This window comes from Juglans regia, chromosome 6 (assembly GCF_001411555.2).
Source record: "Juglans regia cultivar Chandler chromosome 6, Walnut 2.0, whole genome shotgun sequence".
NCBI classification, from domain to species: Eukaryota; Viridiplantae; Streptophyta; class Magnoliopsida; order Fagales; family Juglandaceae; genus Juglans; species Juglans regia.
The window spans coordinates 8421478-8435701 of NC_049906.1; the positions used below are offsets into that span (position 1 = coordinate 8421478).

The following is a 14224-nucleotide window of genomic DNA, read 5'->3' on the forward strand; positions in this document are numbered from 1 at the left end:
GTGTGATATCATATTTTTTCATGAGTGTAGAAAATGGTTTGTTACAAAAATGAGAACTCCCATCACTAATGATAGCTTTGGGCATACGAAAGCGAGCAAACAGAGATTGCAAAAATTTTAGGACAAGACGATGGTCATTTGTTTTGCAAGCAACGACCTCCACCCATTTTGAAACATAATCCACAACCAATAAAATAAATGTATTTCCAAATGAAACCGGAAAATGTCTCATGAAGTTTATTCCTCAACAGTCAAAAATTTCTAAAGTAAGAATAGGAGAAATAGGCATCATGTCTCTTTTGCTAATGGATCCCAATTTTTGACAAAACTCACAAGTCTTACCAAAATTATAAGCATCTTTAAATATGGAAGGCCAATAAAAATTGTTTTGTAAAATTTTAGCGACTGTTTTCTTTGCTGAAAAATGACCACCATACGCACCCATATGACAAAATCTCAACTCAGAAGAAAACTCATCATCAGGAATGCATCTTCGAATCAATTAGTCCGAATAATATTTGAAAAGGTATGGATCATCAAAGTAAAAGTGTCGTACCTTAGAGAGAAATCAACGCTTATCTTGGGTGGACAATTCAGAAGACATTCACTCAGTCATCAAATATTGACTATATTAGCATACCAGGGAGCTCTATGAATCACAAAGAGTTGCTCATCCGAGAAACTATCATCAAGAGGAAGGCTGACATTTGAAAAGGAGGATGATGACAATCTAGAGAGGTGGCCAGCTACCACGTTTTCAACTCCTTTCTTATCCTTAATGTTGATGTTAAACCCACTGTGAGCAGTTTAAGCACTTCCTCTTTGACAACTTTCTTCATGGTAGGATTAAGTCTACGTTGAGCATCAAGAACCGGTCTAGCATCGTCTTCAAGATGGATTTTGTGGGTACAAATAGTAGCATCAATACCTTTAATGTCCGCTATTGTCCAACCAATTGCACCTCAATGCTTTCTTAAGAATTCAATCAACTAGACTTAATCCTTCTGATTTAACTTTGAGGAAATCACCACAGGAAAATTGTCATCTTCAGGACCAAGAAATACATACTTTAAATCTTGAGGAAGTGGTTTCAGTTCTAACTAAGGAACTTCTTCCTTTGAAGATTTAAGTATGTTTGGTGGTGGTGGGGTTTCAAACTGTGGTTATTATCTTGCGTCTGCAAATTGTATTTCAAGTGGTAAAGAATAATCTACAAAATAGTCCAAAAATTCAAGAACATTTTCATCAACATGGTCATTTTTTCATCAAGTAAAAATTCATGTGTCCGAAAAATAGAATTATCATCAGAGAAAGGAAAAGTTGAGCAAATAAATTATGTTGGTGACAAACTCTCTATATCATTCAAATCACTTGTGTCATCAAAATGTGCTGGCATCTTGCAAGCATTGAAAATGTTTAACTCAAGTGTCATGTTCCCAAAAGTAAGCTTCAAAATTCCACTTTTGTAATTAATCAAAGCATTTGATGTAGCTAGAAATGGTCTTCTAAGGATGACATGAGCTTGGTAAATTGTGGATGTAGGCTGCTGCATATAAAAAACTATAAAATCCACTGGGTAATAAAATTTGTCTACCTAGACCAGCACATCCTCTACAATACCCCTCGGCACCTTAACTGATCTATCAGCCAACTGTAACATTATGAAGGTCTTTTTCAACTCACTCAATCCCAACTGCTCATACATTGAGAAATGTTGCAAGTTTATACTAGTCTCCAAATCAAGTAAAGTTCTCCCAATGTGTGACTCACAGATCATAATGGAAATGTTGGAAGAGCCAGGATCTCCTAACTTCTGAGGAGTTTCGCTCAATATCAATGTACTGACTTGCCCTGTTAGGAAATCTTTCTTCTTTACATTCAACTTCATTTTCACTGTGCACAAATTCTTTAGAAATTTTGCATATGAAGGAAGTTGATGTATGGCATCCAAGAGGGAAATATTAATCTTTACTTGCTTGAAGATCTCCTGAATCTCAGTGTGGCATTTATTCTTTTGGATAGCTGCCAATCTCTAAGGATAGAGAACCACATGTTGATACCCCTACTAGTTTCAGCATCTGCATTCACAGGCTTCTTCGACTCTGGTCTCACTACCTCTAGTCTCAATATTTCGGTTGCGAAAAATATTGAAGGGCACTAAACTTAGGTTATCAATATGGGTGGGCTTTGACTCCGATTTTGATCAGAGTTCGGAATTGAAATTCGGAACTCTAATCGGAGTAGAAAATGGGCTCGAGCGAATAATCTGTGTGACGTTCGCTCAAGTGTGTTATCAATAGGGGTGGGTTTTGACTCTAACTCTGATCGGAATTCGGAGTCGGAATTTAAAGCTCCAATCAGAGTAGAAAATGGGCTCGAGCGAACAATCTATGTGACATTCGCTCTAGCCACACTCGAGCGAACGTCACCTAAAACAAAAAAAAACTCAAGTTTTTACTAAAAAATGGGAGTTCGGAGACCAAATGTGCTTGTGATCAAAATGTGACTCAAGCTAGTTGTGATTTTTGTCTAGTGCAAATCTAAGCTCTAGTGTTTCTAAAAAAAATGCAAAACTTTGAAAAAAAGAAAGACAAAATCATAAACCATTATACACAAGCTAGGTGACAATAGTAACGATTAAGGCTCCTTTTAGATGTTGAGCTGAATTGAGATGAGTTGAGTTCTTTATAAATAATAGTGAGTTGAGATAGTGGAGTGAGTTTTGTAGGACCCACCTAAAATGAGTTTATATATGTTTAGATGTTAAGATGAGTATATATGTATTTTTGAGAAGTTGAAAAAAGTTATAAGTCTTGTGTGTAAAGAGGTTTTAAGTTAAAAAATGTTGTGTCTCTCTTTCTCTTGTTGTCGCGATATGTTTCTTCTTTGATATGTTTATATCCCAACTTCTTTGCTTTGATGTCTAATTCAACTGGTTTTGTTCTCTGATTGGTTGTAATAAATCAACACATGTTTGTTACGGAATAAACCAAACTAGCAAGACCACATGAAAAAAGGTTGGGATGGATTTTTCCTCAAGTTGATCCTCTCATGCACCAAAGAAAAGGGTTCTATTTACATCCCAAAATTTATTAATTTTTCCTTTATGAGTGTCTTAATTATTATTTTCTTATCATTTTATAATTTGATATCAAATAATTGATTTAGATATAAAAAATCTTTAATTATTTAATATTTTAAATAAAATAATGGGAAAATAATGATGAATGGGACTACGGGTATCATTATTCAAGAATTCTATTTCATGATGCGTATTTTTGTCTGGTTCCCGAACATTTCATGTAAAGAACAAGGCATAGAAAGAGACAATAGTGGAAGATAGTCAAACACTCTTTTCCAGCACATATTAAAACAAACGAAACTGAAGCTCCAATAAGCCAAATTTATAACACTATTCTCACATAATATATGCTTCCATCATCACCAGAAAAATTCATTAAAAAATAACCATTCCCATTAATGGTCAGAAGAATGGACAAAACCCACTGAAGAATATGACACAAGATTTGTTGGGATAGGGAGATGAAGATAAGATAATTTTAAAGAGATAAGTAAAATATTATTTTTTAATATTATTATTATTTTAAGATTTAAAAAAATTAAATTATTTATTATATTTTATATAAAAATTTAATAAATATATAATGATGAGATGATATGTCTAATCATCAAATCAAATCTAGACCGTACCATACATTTAAACATATAATAATAATAATAAATTTTTCTTTTTTTAAATTTGAAAGTTTTTAGTAAAAAAGCTAGATACATATAACAAATTTATAATATTTATTACTATTGCATTAGTTTTTTTTAGAGGAGAAATCTACATAACATTACTTACTAATTTTTTAATTTTCTAATAAAAATAAAAGGTAAGCCAAATTAGCTTGATTATTCGGTATTGTTTGTTTCCACGGTTTATTTGAACTTATCTCATCTAATCATTACAACTTTTTAAAATTTTTACATAATATATAATAAACAATTTAATTTTTTCAAATTTTAAAACAAAAATAATATTAAAAAAATATATTCTGACAATATTTTATTTAACTTAACTTTCATCTCAACTAATTTTATCTCGTCTCATCTTAAAAAACAAACGAGATCATCCTCTCTCAATTAATTTTTGAGAAGTGTATAGAAATTTTGATCCGATATTAATAATATAATTAAAATTACGAGTTATTTTATTTTTAAGTCGGTGTGTAGGGCATACTATTTATTTTAATAAAATATCTTATTATTTAAATAAATAATTTAATAATTTTTTTAAAAAAATTATTTTATTAATAAATTATAAATAAAATATAATAAAGTTTTAAGGGTATCTTTATTATTTATTTTTTTATATTTTTTGAATTAGAATATGAGAGTTTCGAAATTCCAACCTTCATTTTAAAAACTAGAAATTAAGATGCCATTATTCTTTATTAAATATACTTTACTCGCCGCATAAAAATAGAATTTTGGAAATTTTCTAAAACTACCATAGATTCGCATTTAACGTCAATGTCCCAAGTCCCGAAAATATTATATATATATATATATTAGTGGGAGTTTCTGTATTCAAAAAGTCCCATCATGCCAGCTTTATCTGTAGGAGTGTGCACTGTACAGTCCATTTTCCAATTTGACTCATTTACTAATTTTGTTCCTTCTTTCTGCTTCTGCTTGATTTCTATGGTTGTCTCAAAGTAACGACCGATTTGACAGTAAGTTCAGAGGAGGGTGAAGGACCAAAGGAACCATGACTGGCTATCTGTTCTTCAACGATCAACTATCAAAGCGTACGTCGATTTTCGGTCTCCGTTTGTGGGTTGTGCTTGGTATATGCGTAGGAGCAGCCATCGTTCTCATACTTTTCCTTATATCTCTCTGGTTCACGTCCAGACGCAAGAGCTCTTCTCCTTCTCCCGCTTCCAAGTCAGTTAAGAAGGCCTCTCAGAATCCCACCATCCCAAACATCTCTAAAGAAATCCAAGAAGTTCGAGTCGACCCTTCCCGGAAACCAGCTCACCCCCACCCGGACCCCAACACTAATGCCTACCACCACGCTTCTAACCCCGACCCATTGCCGGAATCGGAGCCGTTATGCAGAGCTCAACCCCTGCTTATTCAGCAAGAGGAAGAGAGCCTGGTGGGTGGCCGGAACAGAATTCACATAGAAATCGGGAAAGATCACCGGATTTCGTACCCGGAGCGGGGTGGAGGGTCTTCTCATTGCAGTGGAGAGGCTCGGTCCGGCGACCAGGCGATGATTGTGGCCCCGGAGGTCTCGCATTTGGGCTGGGGGCACTGGTACACGCTCAGAGAGCTTGAAGTCTCCACCAATGGGTTTGCTGACGAGAATGTGATTGGTGAGGGTGGGTATGGGATTGTGTACCGGGGTGTGTTGGAGGATAATAACATGGTTGCTGTCAAGAATTTGCTCAATAACAGGTAATAAACCGTTACCGTTGCATGTCTCTATAACATCCTCAAATTCTTAATTTTTTTTACTTGTTATGTTATTAGTTATGGACCCAGTTGGGAATTTGATGCATTGGGGGGATTTGCTTTTTACTATATTAGTATGTTGTTACAATTCTGTGAAAGGGTGGAGCCTATGTTGACCGAGTGTTGCATGGACTTTCTATTGGGGACTTGTGACAGAGAAAGCTTAATTGGGGCAGTTGTTTTGCTTTAGGGGACAAGCTGAGAAGGAGTTCAAGGTTGAAGTTGAAGCAATTGGACGTGTTCGGCATAAGAATTTAGTGAGGTTGCTCGGTTATTGTGCTGAAGGAGCTCATAGGTATTTTAATCTTCATTGGTTACAGTTTGTCCTTCTGATCTTTAATATTTATGCATAACCCTACAAGTTATATGTTTTCGGACTTTATAAAGTAAAGGAGTGGAAAAAATGATTTAACTAAGGTGGTATGGGCTTCCATTCCCTTCGTTCCTTTAAAAAGCATGGGAATGGTGGGACTTACCATTCCCTTTCCATTCCGTTCACTGCAATCCCTTCGATCCACATGGGAGATGTTGATGTTTATAATTATTGGATTTATTGCCTTCTCATCGTTTTAACTTAAAATATAACTTTTTTTTTTTTTTTCAATTTATCCTTAGAAAAAGGGAACAGAAAATATTGTTGTCTTACATGGGTGTGATGTACTTGAATTGTTATAGGATGCTTGTCTATGAGTATGTTGACAATGGAAACCTAGAACAATGGATTCATGGGGATGTTGGGCCTTGCAGCCCTCTTACTTGGGAGGTTCGAATGAATATAATACTTGGAACTGCAAAAGGGTATGTGTTGAGTTGAACAATTTTATTGAATTAAGCTTCTCTTTGTTGGATTGTCTCTCATCTATCATAACCGAACTTAATTACAAAAATAGGTTGACATACCTGCACGAGGGCCTGGAACCAAAGGTAGTTCACCGTGATATAAAGTCGAGCAATATTTTGCTTGATAAGCAGTGGAATCCAAAGGTGTCTGACTTTGGCCTAGCAAAGCTCTTGGGCTCAGAAATGAGTTATGTGACGACTCGTGTGATGGGAACATTTGGGTCAGTTGAATCTCTGTTAGTTTAAACATGTTATAGTCACATATTTTTCTGACCTTCAGGGTACTAGCTGAGCAAATTAGAATTATATTTTTGTGGGTTCTGTCGTGTAGATATGTGGCTCCAGAATATGCCAGTACTGGCATGTTGAATGAAAGAAGTGATGTATATAGTTTTGGTATTCTTCTTATGGAGATAATCTCAGGAAGAAACCCAGTAGATTATAGCCGCCCTGCTGGAGAGGTATGTATTCATTGATCAAAGTTACTTCACATTGTAGAATGAGCAGCTCAAGATAAGCCTTCTTCTTCTGATATCAACTAGCAAATCAAACTTTCAGGTCAACCTAGTTGAGTGGATTAAAACTATGGTTACGAATCGAAATACTGAGGGGGTTTTGGATCCTAGATTACCAGAGAAACCTTCATCAAGGGCACTGAAGCGAGCTCTGTTAGTAGCTTTGCGCTGTGTGGATCCAAATGCTCAAAAGAGGCCAAAGATGGGGCATGTGATACATATGCTCGAAGCTGACGAGTTCCCCTTCCGCGATGTGAGTTTGCATTTGCTTCTCCCTAATTTATCTTGCTGATTGAATCTTTATCTCCATTCCTTATCTTGCTGATGCAATACAATCAGAGATGATATTATTAGTTCTTGCGACTTTTTAGATTTGGGCTTTGCATAGAGAGATCAAGTGCACATGTTCATATCAGGTTAAAGAAAGTGAGAAAAAAATTACAAATTTTTAATCCCATTTTTTCGCCATGTGAAAAGTGCATCAGTTTATGTTTTACAATGTGTTATGCAACGTTTCCTGTCTGGAATTAACTTCTGGTTGCAATTATTATTAGGACCGTAGAGCTGGACGGGTTCAGCATGATGGTATTATGAGGGACACGTTGATGGAGAAGCAAGTAAATGAATCTGGTGACAGTAGTGGATATGAAAGTGGTGCTCAAATCAATAGATCTTCGTGGAGAAAGCAGGGACCCGAAGAGCAATAGCTTCTCCCTAATAATGTAAAAGGTGAAATGACATACCTTTTCTTTTTCTTTGCCTCTTTATTTCCTTCCAGAACTGGATTGTGCAGTATCATTTACTTTGCCAGCATGTCATTCGTCTAATATGAATTTAGTTTGTAGATTCCATATCATATTGTACCATACACTTTATACCTATTGAATTAATTAGTGTCTGAAACACAATTTGTCCTGATGCCATCCGAATTTTGTAGGGGAAATGCTTTTTATTTGATAGGATTTTCCTTTGTCAATCAATTTTGCTGATCTATTGACATCTTACTAAGAGACTAGGACTTTGTCAAAGTGAAGTGGAAATATTTTTAATCAAGTTTCCGTTCTATGGAAAAACAAAATCAACTCATCTCATATGCCTTGAAAGCCTGAAGGAATTCCCTCATGAATATTATGAAATTAGGGTTCTTTTGCAGAAGCTATGCCATTATAACTCATATTATCATTAAAAGATTTGTTCAATGAGCAAGTAGGAAGTGAAACCCCAATCATCTTTTGCGTGTATATATATATATATATATATATATATATATGTATATATATATTACGTATGTAAGCATGTACATGTTTTAAGTATCTTGCCAATATGACTTTATCACATTTGAAGAATTACAACATTGGTATCCAGTCAATGGCCAAAGATGGAAAGGTCAGGTAAATTATAACCGATTACTTCATGATCCATAAAGCAACATGATTATCATATGCATCAGGATCAAATTCCCTTGATTAAGGGTGGCTAATAAAAAATATTTTTTTCGTGCAAAGTTAGGAAATCATGGGTTTTAAAATTCTCAGGCATCACTACTGCATTCTACCGTAGTTCTTAAAGGTGTGGGTGGGGAAACATTGACAGGAGAATCTTTGGTACAACTCTTCTCTTTTCTGCTTTGCTGTTTCGATTCGAATAGAATTGTTGTAGTAAGGATCTTATCTCTTTCTGCTATTTGCTTTTGACCTTTGGTTCCCTATTAATACATCCACACTCAGCATTCTCAAATCGAAGTTTTGGTGGTTCTGAAATTAGGAGACCGTCTAACGTTTATTAGCTTTTCAGTGATAAATACTCCAAAGCTTTTTTATGTGAAAGATAAGACGAGGTAATATAATTAAGATTAGCCTCTGAAAGTTAAGAGGGCATGACTTTTTACCTTTTGAACTGTTCTTTAAAGTTGCCCCCCACATCCCTAAATCATTGGCATCTAAATATGTCAAAAGCTTGAGCCAGCCAGAGATAAAGAGCACAGCACTGCACAATTTTGGGGGCACTAATTGATGAGATCTAAGACCACCGGCAGGCATGTGAGAGCAGTTTGGTCTTTGCTCTTCTAGATGATGAAAATCTGCATCCCCATGCTGGAATGCCCAGAATGGGACGTACGTTGTTGAGTGTCAACTGTAATTTCAACTTATCGAACTGCACAGCGCATAGATAGATGTATGGTAGGGGAATGAGAATTTGTTATAACCAGCTCGCATTCAAAAATGGGCTCGGAATGCTCAGAATAGTAGGGAAAAGTTGCAAGTTTCCTCTGCTAAAAATAGACGAGTTTGGTCGATAATAATAGGGTGAGTATGTATATATACTAACAAGATTCCCTTCTCATCTTGCAATTTGTGTTCCGAACTATGCCTAGCCACTGCCATAATTCCATGGCTTCTCATGCTATCCCCTTGCATGTGTGCTTTCTCTTTTTCTTCTTTTCCCACCTCAGCTCCACCTTGGAAGCATCTGAAAACTATATCATTCAAATGGATGTATCAGCCATGCCTAAAGCCTTCGCTGCCCACCATAACTGGTATATGTCCACTCTTGCCTCGGCATTCGAAACTTCTAAAATTAGCACCACTGGTACGACCACAACCACAATCAAACCCTCTCCTATTATCTATAGCTATACTCATGCTCTAAATGGTTTCTCTGCAAGTCTTTCTCCATCTGAGCTTGAGGCCCTGAAAAGCTCTTCAGGTTATGTTTCTGCAATTCGGGACTTGCCCATTAAACCTGACACGACTTACTCGACCAGTTTTCTTGGTCTTAACGCCAACTCGGGTGTATGGCCATTGTCATACTATGGCGAGGATGTCATAATTGGGGTGGTGGATTCAGGAATCTGGCCAGAAAGCAAAAGCTTCAATGATAACGGCATGTCCAAAATCCCATTAAGGTGGAAAGGAGAATGTGCAGGTGGCCGCCAGTTCAACTCTTCTTTGTGTAACAAGAAGCTCATTGGAGCTCGGTTCTTTAGTAAAGGTCTAGTTGCTAATGATCCTGATGCGAGAGCAACTATAACTAATTCCGCGCGAGATAGACTAGGACACGGCACCCACACGTCAAGCACAGCTGCCGGAAATTATGTTGATGATGCGTCGTACTTTGGCTACGCCCCAGGAACCGCTAGAGGCGTTGCTCCGCGAGCACGGGTTGCCTCGTACAAGGCAATTTGGGAGGAGGGTGCTTACACATCAGATATTATTGCAGCTATTGATCAAGCAATTATTGATGGTGTGGATGTCTTATCATTATCATTAGGCCTGGATGGTGTTCGTTTGTATGAGGACCCAGTTGCCATAGCCACATTTGCAGCCATAGAGAGAGGTATTTTCGTCTCTACATCAGCAGGAAATGCAGGGCCATTCCTTTGGACCGTACATAATGGTGTGCCATGGGTTCTAACTGTTGGTGCTAGTAACATGGACCGTGACTTTGTTGGAGTTGTTACTCTTGGAAATGGAGTTTCGGTGAATGGTAGGACTCTGTATCCGTTGAATTCATCGTTCAACCAAACCCCAATGGTTTTCATGGGTGCTTGTGACCGCTTGAATGAATTGAAGAAAATTGGGAACAAGATTGTTGTATGCGAAGAAACTAAGAATGCATCCTTGCATGTGCAAATTGATAATGTTAAGCAAACCAAAGTGGCCGCCGGTGTCTTTGTAACGAACACTGCTGACTTGGGATTTAACCTCCAAACCCCAATGCCGACAATGTTTTTGAACTCAACGAACGGAGAAATTATAAAAAACTACATCAAAATCGACTCCAATCCAAAAGCAAACCTGAAGTTTCATAATACAACTCTTGGTTCGAAACAAGCACCAGTGGCTTCTGCCTTCAGTTCCAGAGGACCATCTTCAAGCTACCCATATATCTTGAAGCCTGACCTAATGGCTCCAGGTGATTTCATCTTAGCTGCATGGTCCCCTACATCCCCAGCGACCACGGTGGGGAAGCAGAAACTATATAGTAACTTTACTGTCTTGTCTGGAACATCCATGTCTTGCCCACATGCAACAGGAGTGGCAGCTCTTTTGAAAAAGGTGCACCCTGAATGGAGCCCCGCCGCCATCAGGTCAGCCATGATGACTACATCTGACAACATCGACAACATGCACAGCCCCATCAAAGACATTGGCCGATCTAACACGGTGGCTACTCCTTTGGCCATGGGTGCTGGGCAGATAAACCCCAACAAGGCGATGGACCCTGGACTTATTTACGATGCCAAATCACAAGATTATGTGAATGTTCTGTGTGCACTAAATTACACCAAACAACAAATTCAAACTATCACCAAGTCGGGTTCGAACAACTGTTCCTCCCCGTCCTTAGACCTCAACTACCCTTCTTTTATTGCATTCTTCAACGCAAATGACACGAATCCTGACGCGATAGTAGCACAAGAATTTAAGAGAACATTGACCAACGTTGGGGAAGAGCAGTCAACCTACATTGCAAGCTTGACACCCATTAAAGGGATTCGGGCCAGCGTTGTGCCAAACACATTGGTGTTCACGAAGAAGAATGAGAATCAAAGTTTCAAGCTGAGATTAGAAGGTCCACGAAGGCTGAAACAAGATGAAGTTTTCGGCTATCTCAGTTGGGTTCACACTGCGGGTAAATACATTGTTAGGAGCCCCATAGTGGCCTCAAGGCTTACTCTGTAGCACAGCGAACTAATTGCCAGCGTGAAGCATTATCATTTCCATTTTGTACCTCTGTTTAAGCATATTATCATTATTAATTAGAAGAATAATTATTTCACCAAAACAGCATTGAATTCAACAATTGGTATTTTTTGGATTACATAAAAAATAGGTCGATGAATCTTCTAAATTCGTACTGATTTTTACCATGAAAAATGTCAGTTAGTCCCCTCAAGTATACCGTTCAAAGTTACTACTAATGCATTTTATTTTTGTTTATTAAATTTATTACTAATGAATTTGTGTGTGTTTTTTTAAATGATTAAAAATATTTTTTTAAAAAAGGAAGAATGAATTAGTGGTCACGCCTAGTCGTAAGAGAAATGCGGCCAACTAGCAGGACCCTTTTACAATTTGTTCCTTACAGTCGCATTTCAACAATTGGTATTAGAGCCATTCAATTTGTGATAGCGGAGTTGGGTTGCACTGATCTTCAATTCTAGTTTAAGAATTACCATCTTGCTATAATAAGAATAAGCCTATCCCTCTTTTTTCTTCTTTTTTATGTGATGTATCTGTTGGTTTTAGAATGATTGTAGGAATTTTCACCCCATTGAAAAACTTGTATCATGTAATTCGTTAGTTTATCTATAAAATGCTAAACTTGCCTAGGAGAGAGAGAGAGAGAGAGAGAATGAGCCTATCCAATTTCCTAGAGAAGCGACTCTCACCAAGAAGCATTCAATAAGTAAAGATTAAGAGAAACGCTTAAGGGTTGGATGCAGTGTTGAGTGGAGATTTACACCATCCAATGATATTGTGACATGTATATTTTTTGCCAAAGAATAGAAGATTTTGGTTCAACTTTTGTTCAATGTTTTTATGCGAAGCTTAATATTGATCAGTGTGTGCATGAGAGAGATATCTATCCATTGAAGAAGCATTCTTGCATTAGGAAACTACGTTGGCAGAAACCATAGTCATGAATGAAGATGGGTGCGTATCTCTTTATGTTGTGACGCAGGGCAGAATAAAAATTATTCTGAATACTAGTTAAACAATAAAAACTAGGGATTAAGTATGAAAAAAGATGCAAAATAGAGAGAAAAATCTGAAAACTATTAACGATAAAATTTGAAATTATTATATGAAGCCTACAAGCCAGACTTAAATACCTTCAAAATTCAAAATTATGATAATTTTGACAAAAAGTAAAAATCTAAATTATTGCATGATAATTAAATACATAAGTAAACAAGAATCATACAAAAAAAAGTTAGCCAAAATCGAAATTAGAATCACTTCCAAAACTTGAAATGAAATATTTTCTATGAAGGAAAAAATGAACGTAAATAGATGATTTGGGAAAAAATAATAATTGATATTGCCCAAGTCTAAGAAATATTAAGCTTTCCTTGCCATATTTGTGTAGATTCACATTCTCAAGATAGTTTGGCGCATTTAATATAGAATTTGAACCCGGATATCCTATGTCAGTTTAGGTTTGCATTATTTTCATCGGGTTTGAGAGAATTAGTCCTCAAATTCTAAACTTTCTTATCTCAATCTTTTGAATGTCTAATTAAACCCATATTTATTTTTCTTTTTTGTAGTCTCGTCCCAATGATCATAGCAAAATTGAAATTGATTTGACAAGCTCAAAATAAAATAACATTGAGCACCTTATAGTCCAAAATCAATTCATTCTCACATTTCAAATCCAAAAGCAATATTTTGCATACAAGAAATTGAAAGAAAAATTCTAAACTCCAAGAAAATCAACACAATTAATTGCCTCAAAAGTTATTTCATCTTCAAATTTCAAAATTTTCATCATTATTTTCGTTTTTAAAATTTTCTATGTTTTCAATAAAATAGTTACCTCCTCCACTAAGTTATTCGTCTAGATAGGCATTATAAACTCGTGTTTAGGGGTGATACCGGCATGGTGCCGGGCGGGGGGTGCCCTCCCCCGCTCCCCGCCCCCGGGAGGCGGGGGTGGGGAAAAAAATTCAATCCGCCCCGCCCCCCGCCTAGGCGCCACGTTGTGTTTAAAAAAATTTTTTTTGGTCTAAAAATATTTTCTTAGACCCAAATTATAATATAATTTAAATAATAAATTAAAATATATAAATATAAAAAAAACTTAAACTCATTAGAATTAGATTTTGGATTGATTTGGCCTCCTAAACCAACCTTTATATAAGAGGCCAAGACAATACAATAGTCATCCTTAAGCAATTGGTTAATTGATCTAAAACCTTTTTTCAATCTTTTAGACCAACCTTTATTGGTCTAAAATAGGCTAGAATCGGTCTAAATTGGTTGATTGAAGTAGTTTAGTAAAAGATTGAAAAAATTCACTAAAACCGATTCAATTTCTTATCATTTCAATTCGAATGGGTTGAATCAACCTAATTTCAACCATTTTTTTCGAACCTTCGTTAAACTTGTTTTCCTTGCGAGACTAGGGTTCGTCTAACAATACAACTATTTTCAAGTATTCTGAGATATATCCTTTCCAAACATCACTCAAACACATAATATTTTTCAATTTCAAATCATCAACTTTTTGGTCTAATAATTACCAAATCATTATAATTTTTCTAAACTTCTAAAAAAAAACAAAAACTATTTTTTAAAATTTCAAAACAAAAATAATATATTAAAAAATTTTAATTC

The 14224-nt window shown here is 36.2% G+C and overlaps 1 protein-coding gene and 1 pseudogene across 2 annotated transcripts; both read left to right on the top strand.

The window, feature by feature from the left end:
* The first annotated feature begins 1940 nt into the window (after positions 1-1940).
* Positions 1941-11563, top strand: LOC108992265 (annotated as a pseudogene).
* LOC108992266 (probable serine/threonine-protein kinase At1g01540) lies at positions 4617-7806 on the top strand. 2 transcript variants are annotated; one of them, XM_018966767.2, is made up of 7 exons: positions 4617-5466; positions 5714-5818; positions 6199-6321; positions 6414-6584; positions 6695-6824; positions 6922-7131; positions 7433-7806. In XM_018966767.2, the coding sequence occupies exons 1-7, from the start codon at positions 4775-4777 to the stop codon at positions 7583-7585; spliced, it is 1584 nt and encodes a 527-aa protein (XP_018822312.1). In that variant the 5' UTR covers positions 4617-4774; the 3' UTR covers positions 7586-7806. The 2 variants fall into 2 exon arrangements, with proteins under 2 accessions (XP_018822312.1, XP_018822313.1); XM_018966768.2 differs by lacking the exon at positions 6199-6321.
* Positions 11564-14224: the final 2661 nt, after the last annotated feature.

Coding starts and splice junctions, on each gene's coding strand:
- LOC108992266 (XM_018966767.2), top strand. CDS start 4,775: ATGACTGGCTATCTGTTCTTCAACGATCAACTATCAAAGCGTACGTCG. Junction 5,467..5,713: donor AAGAATTTGCTCAATAACAG/GTAATAAACCGT, acceptor GTTTTGCTTTAG/GGGACAAGCTGAGAAGGAGT. Junction 6,322..6,413: donor ATACTTGGAACTGCAAAAGG/GTATGTGTTGAG, acceptor TTACAAAAATAG/GTTGACATACCTGCACGAGG.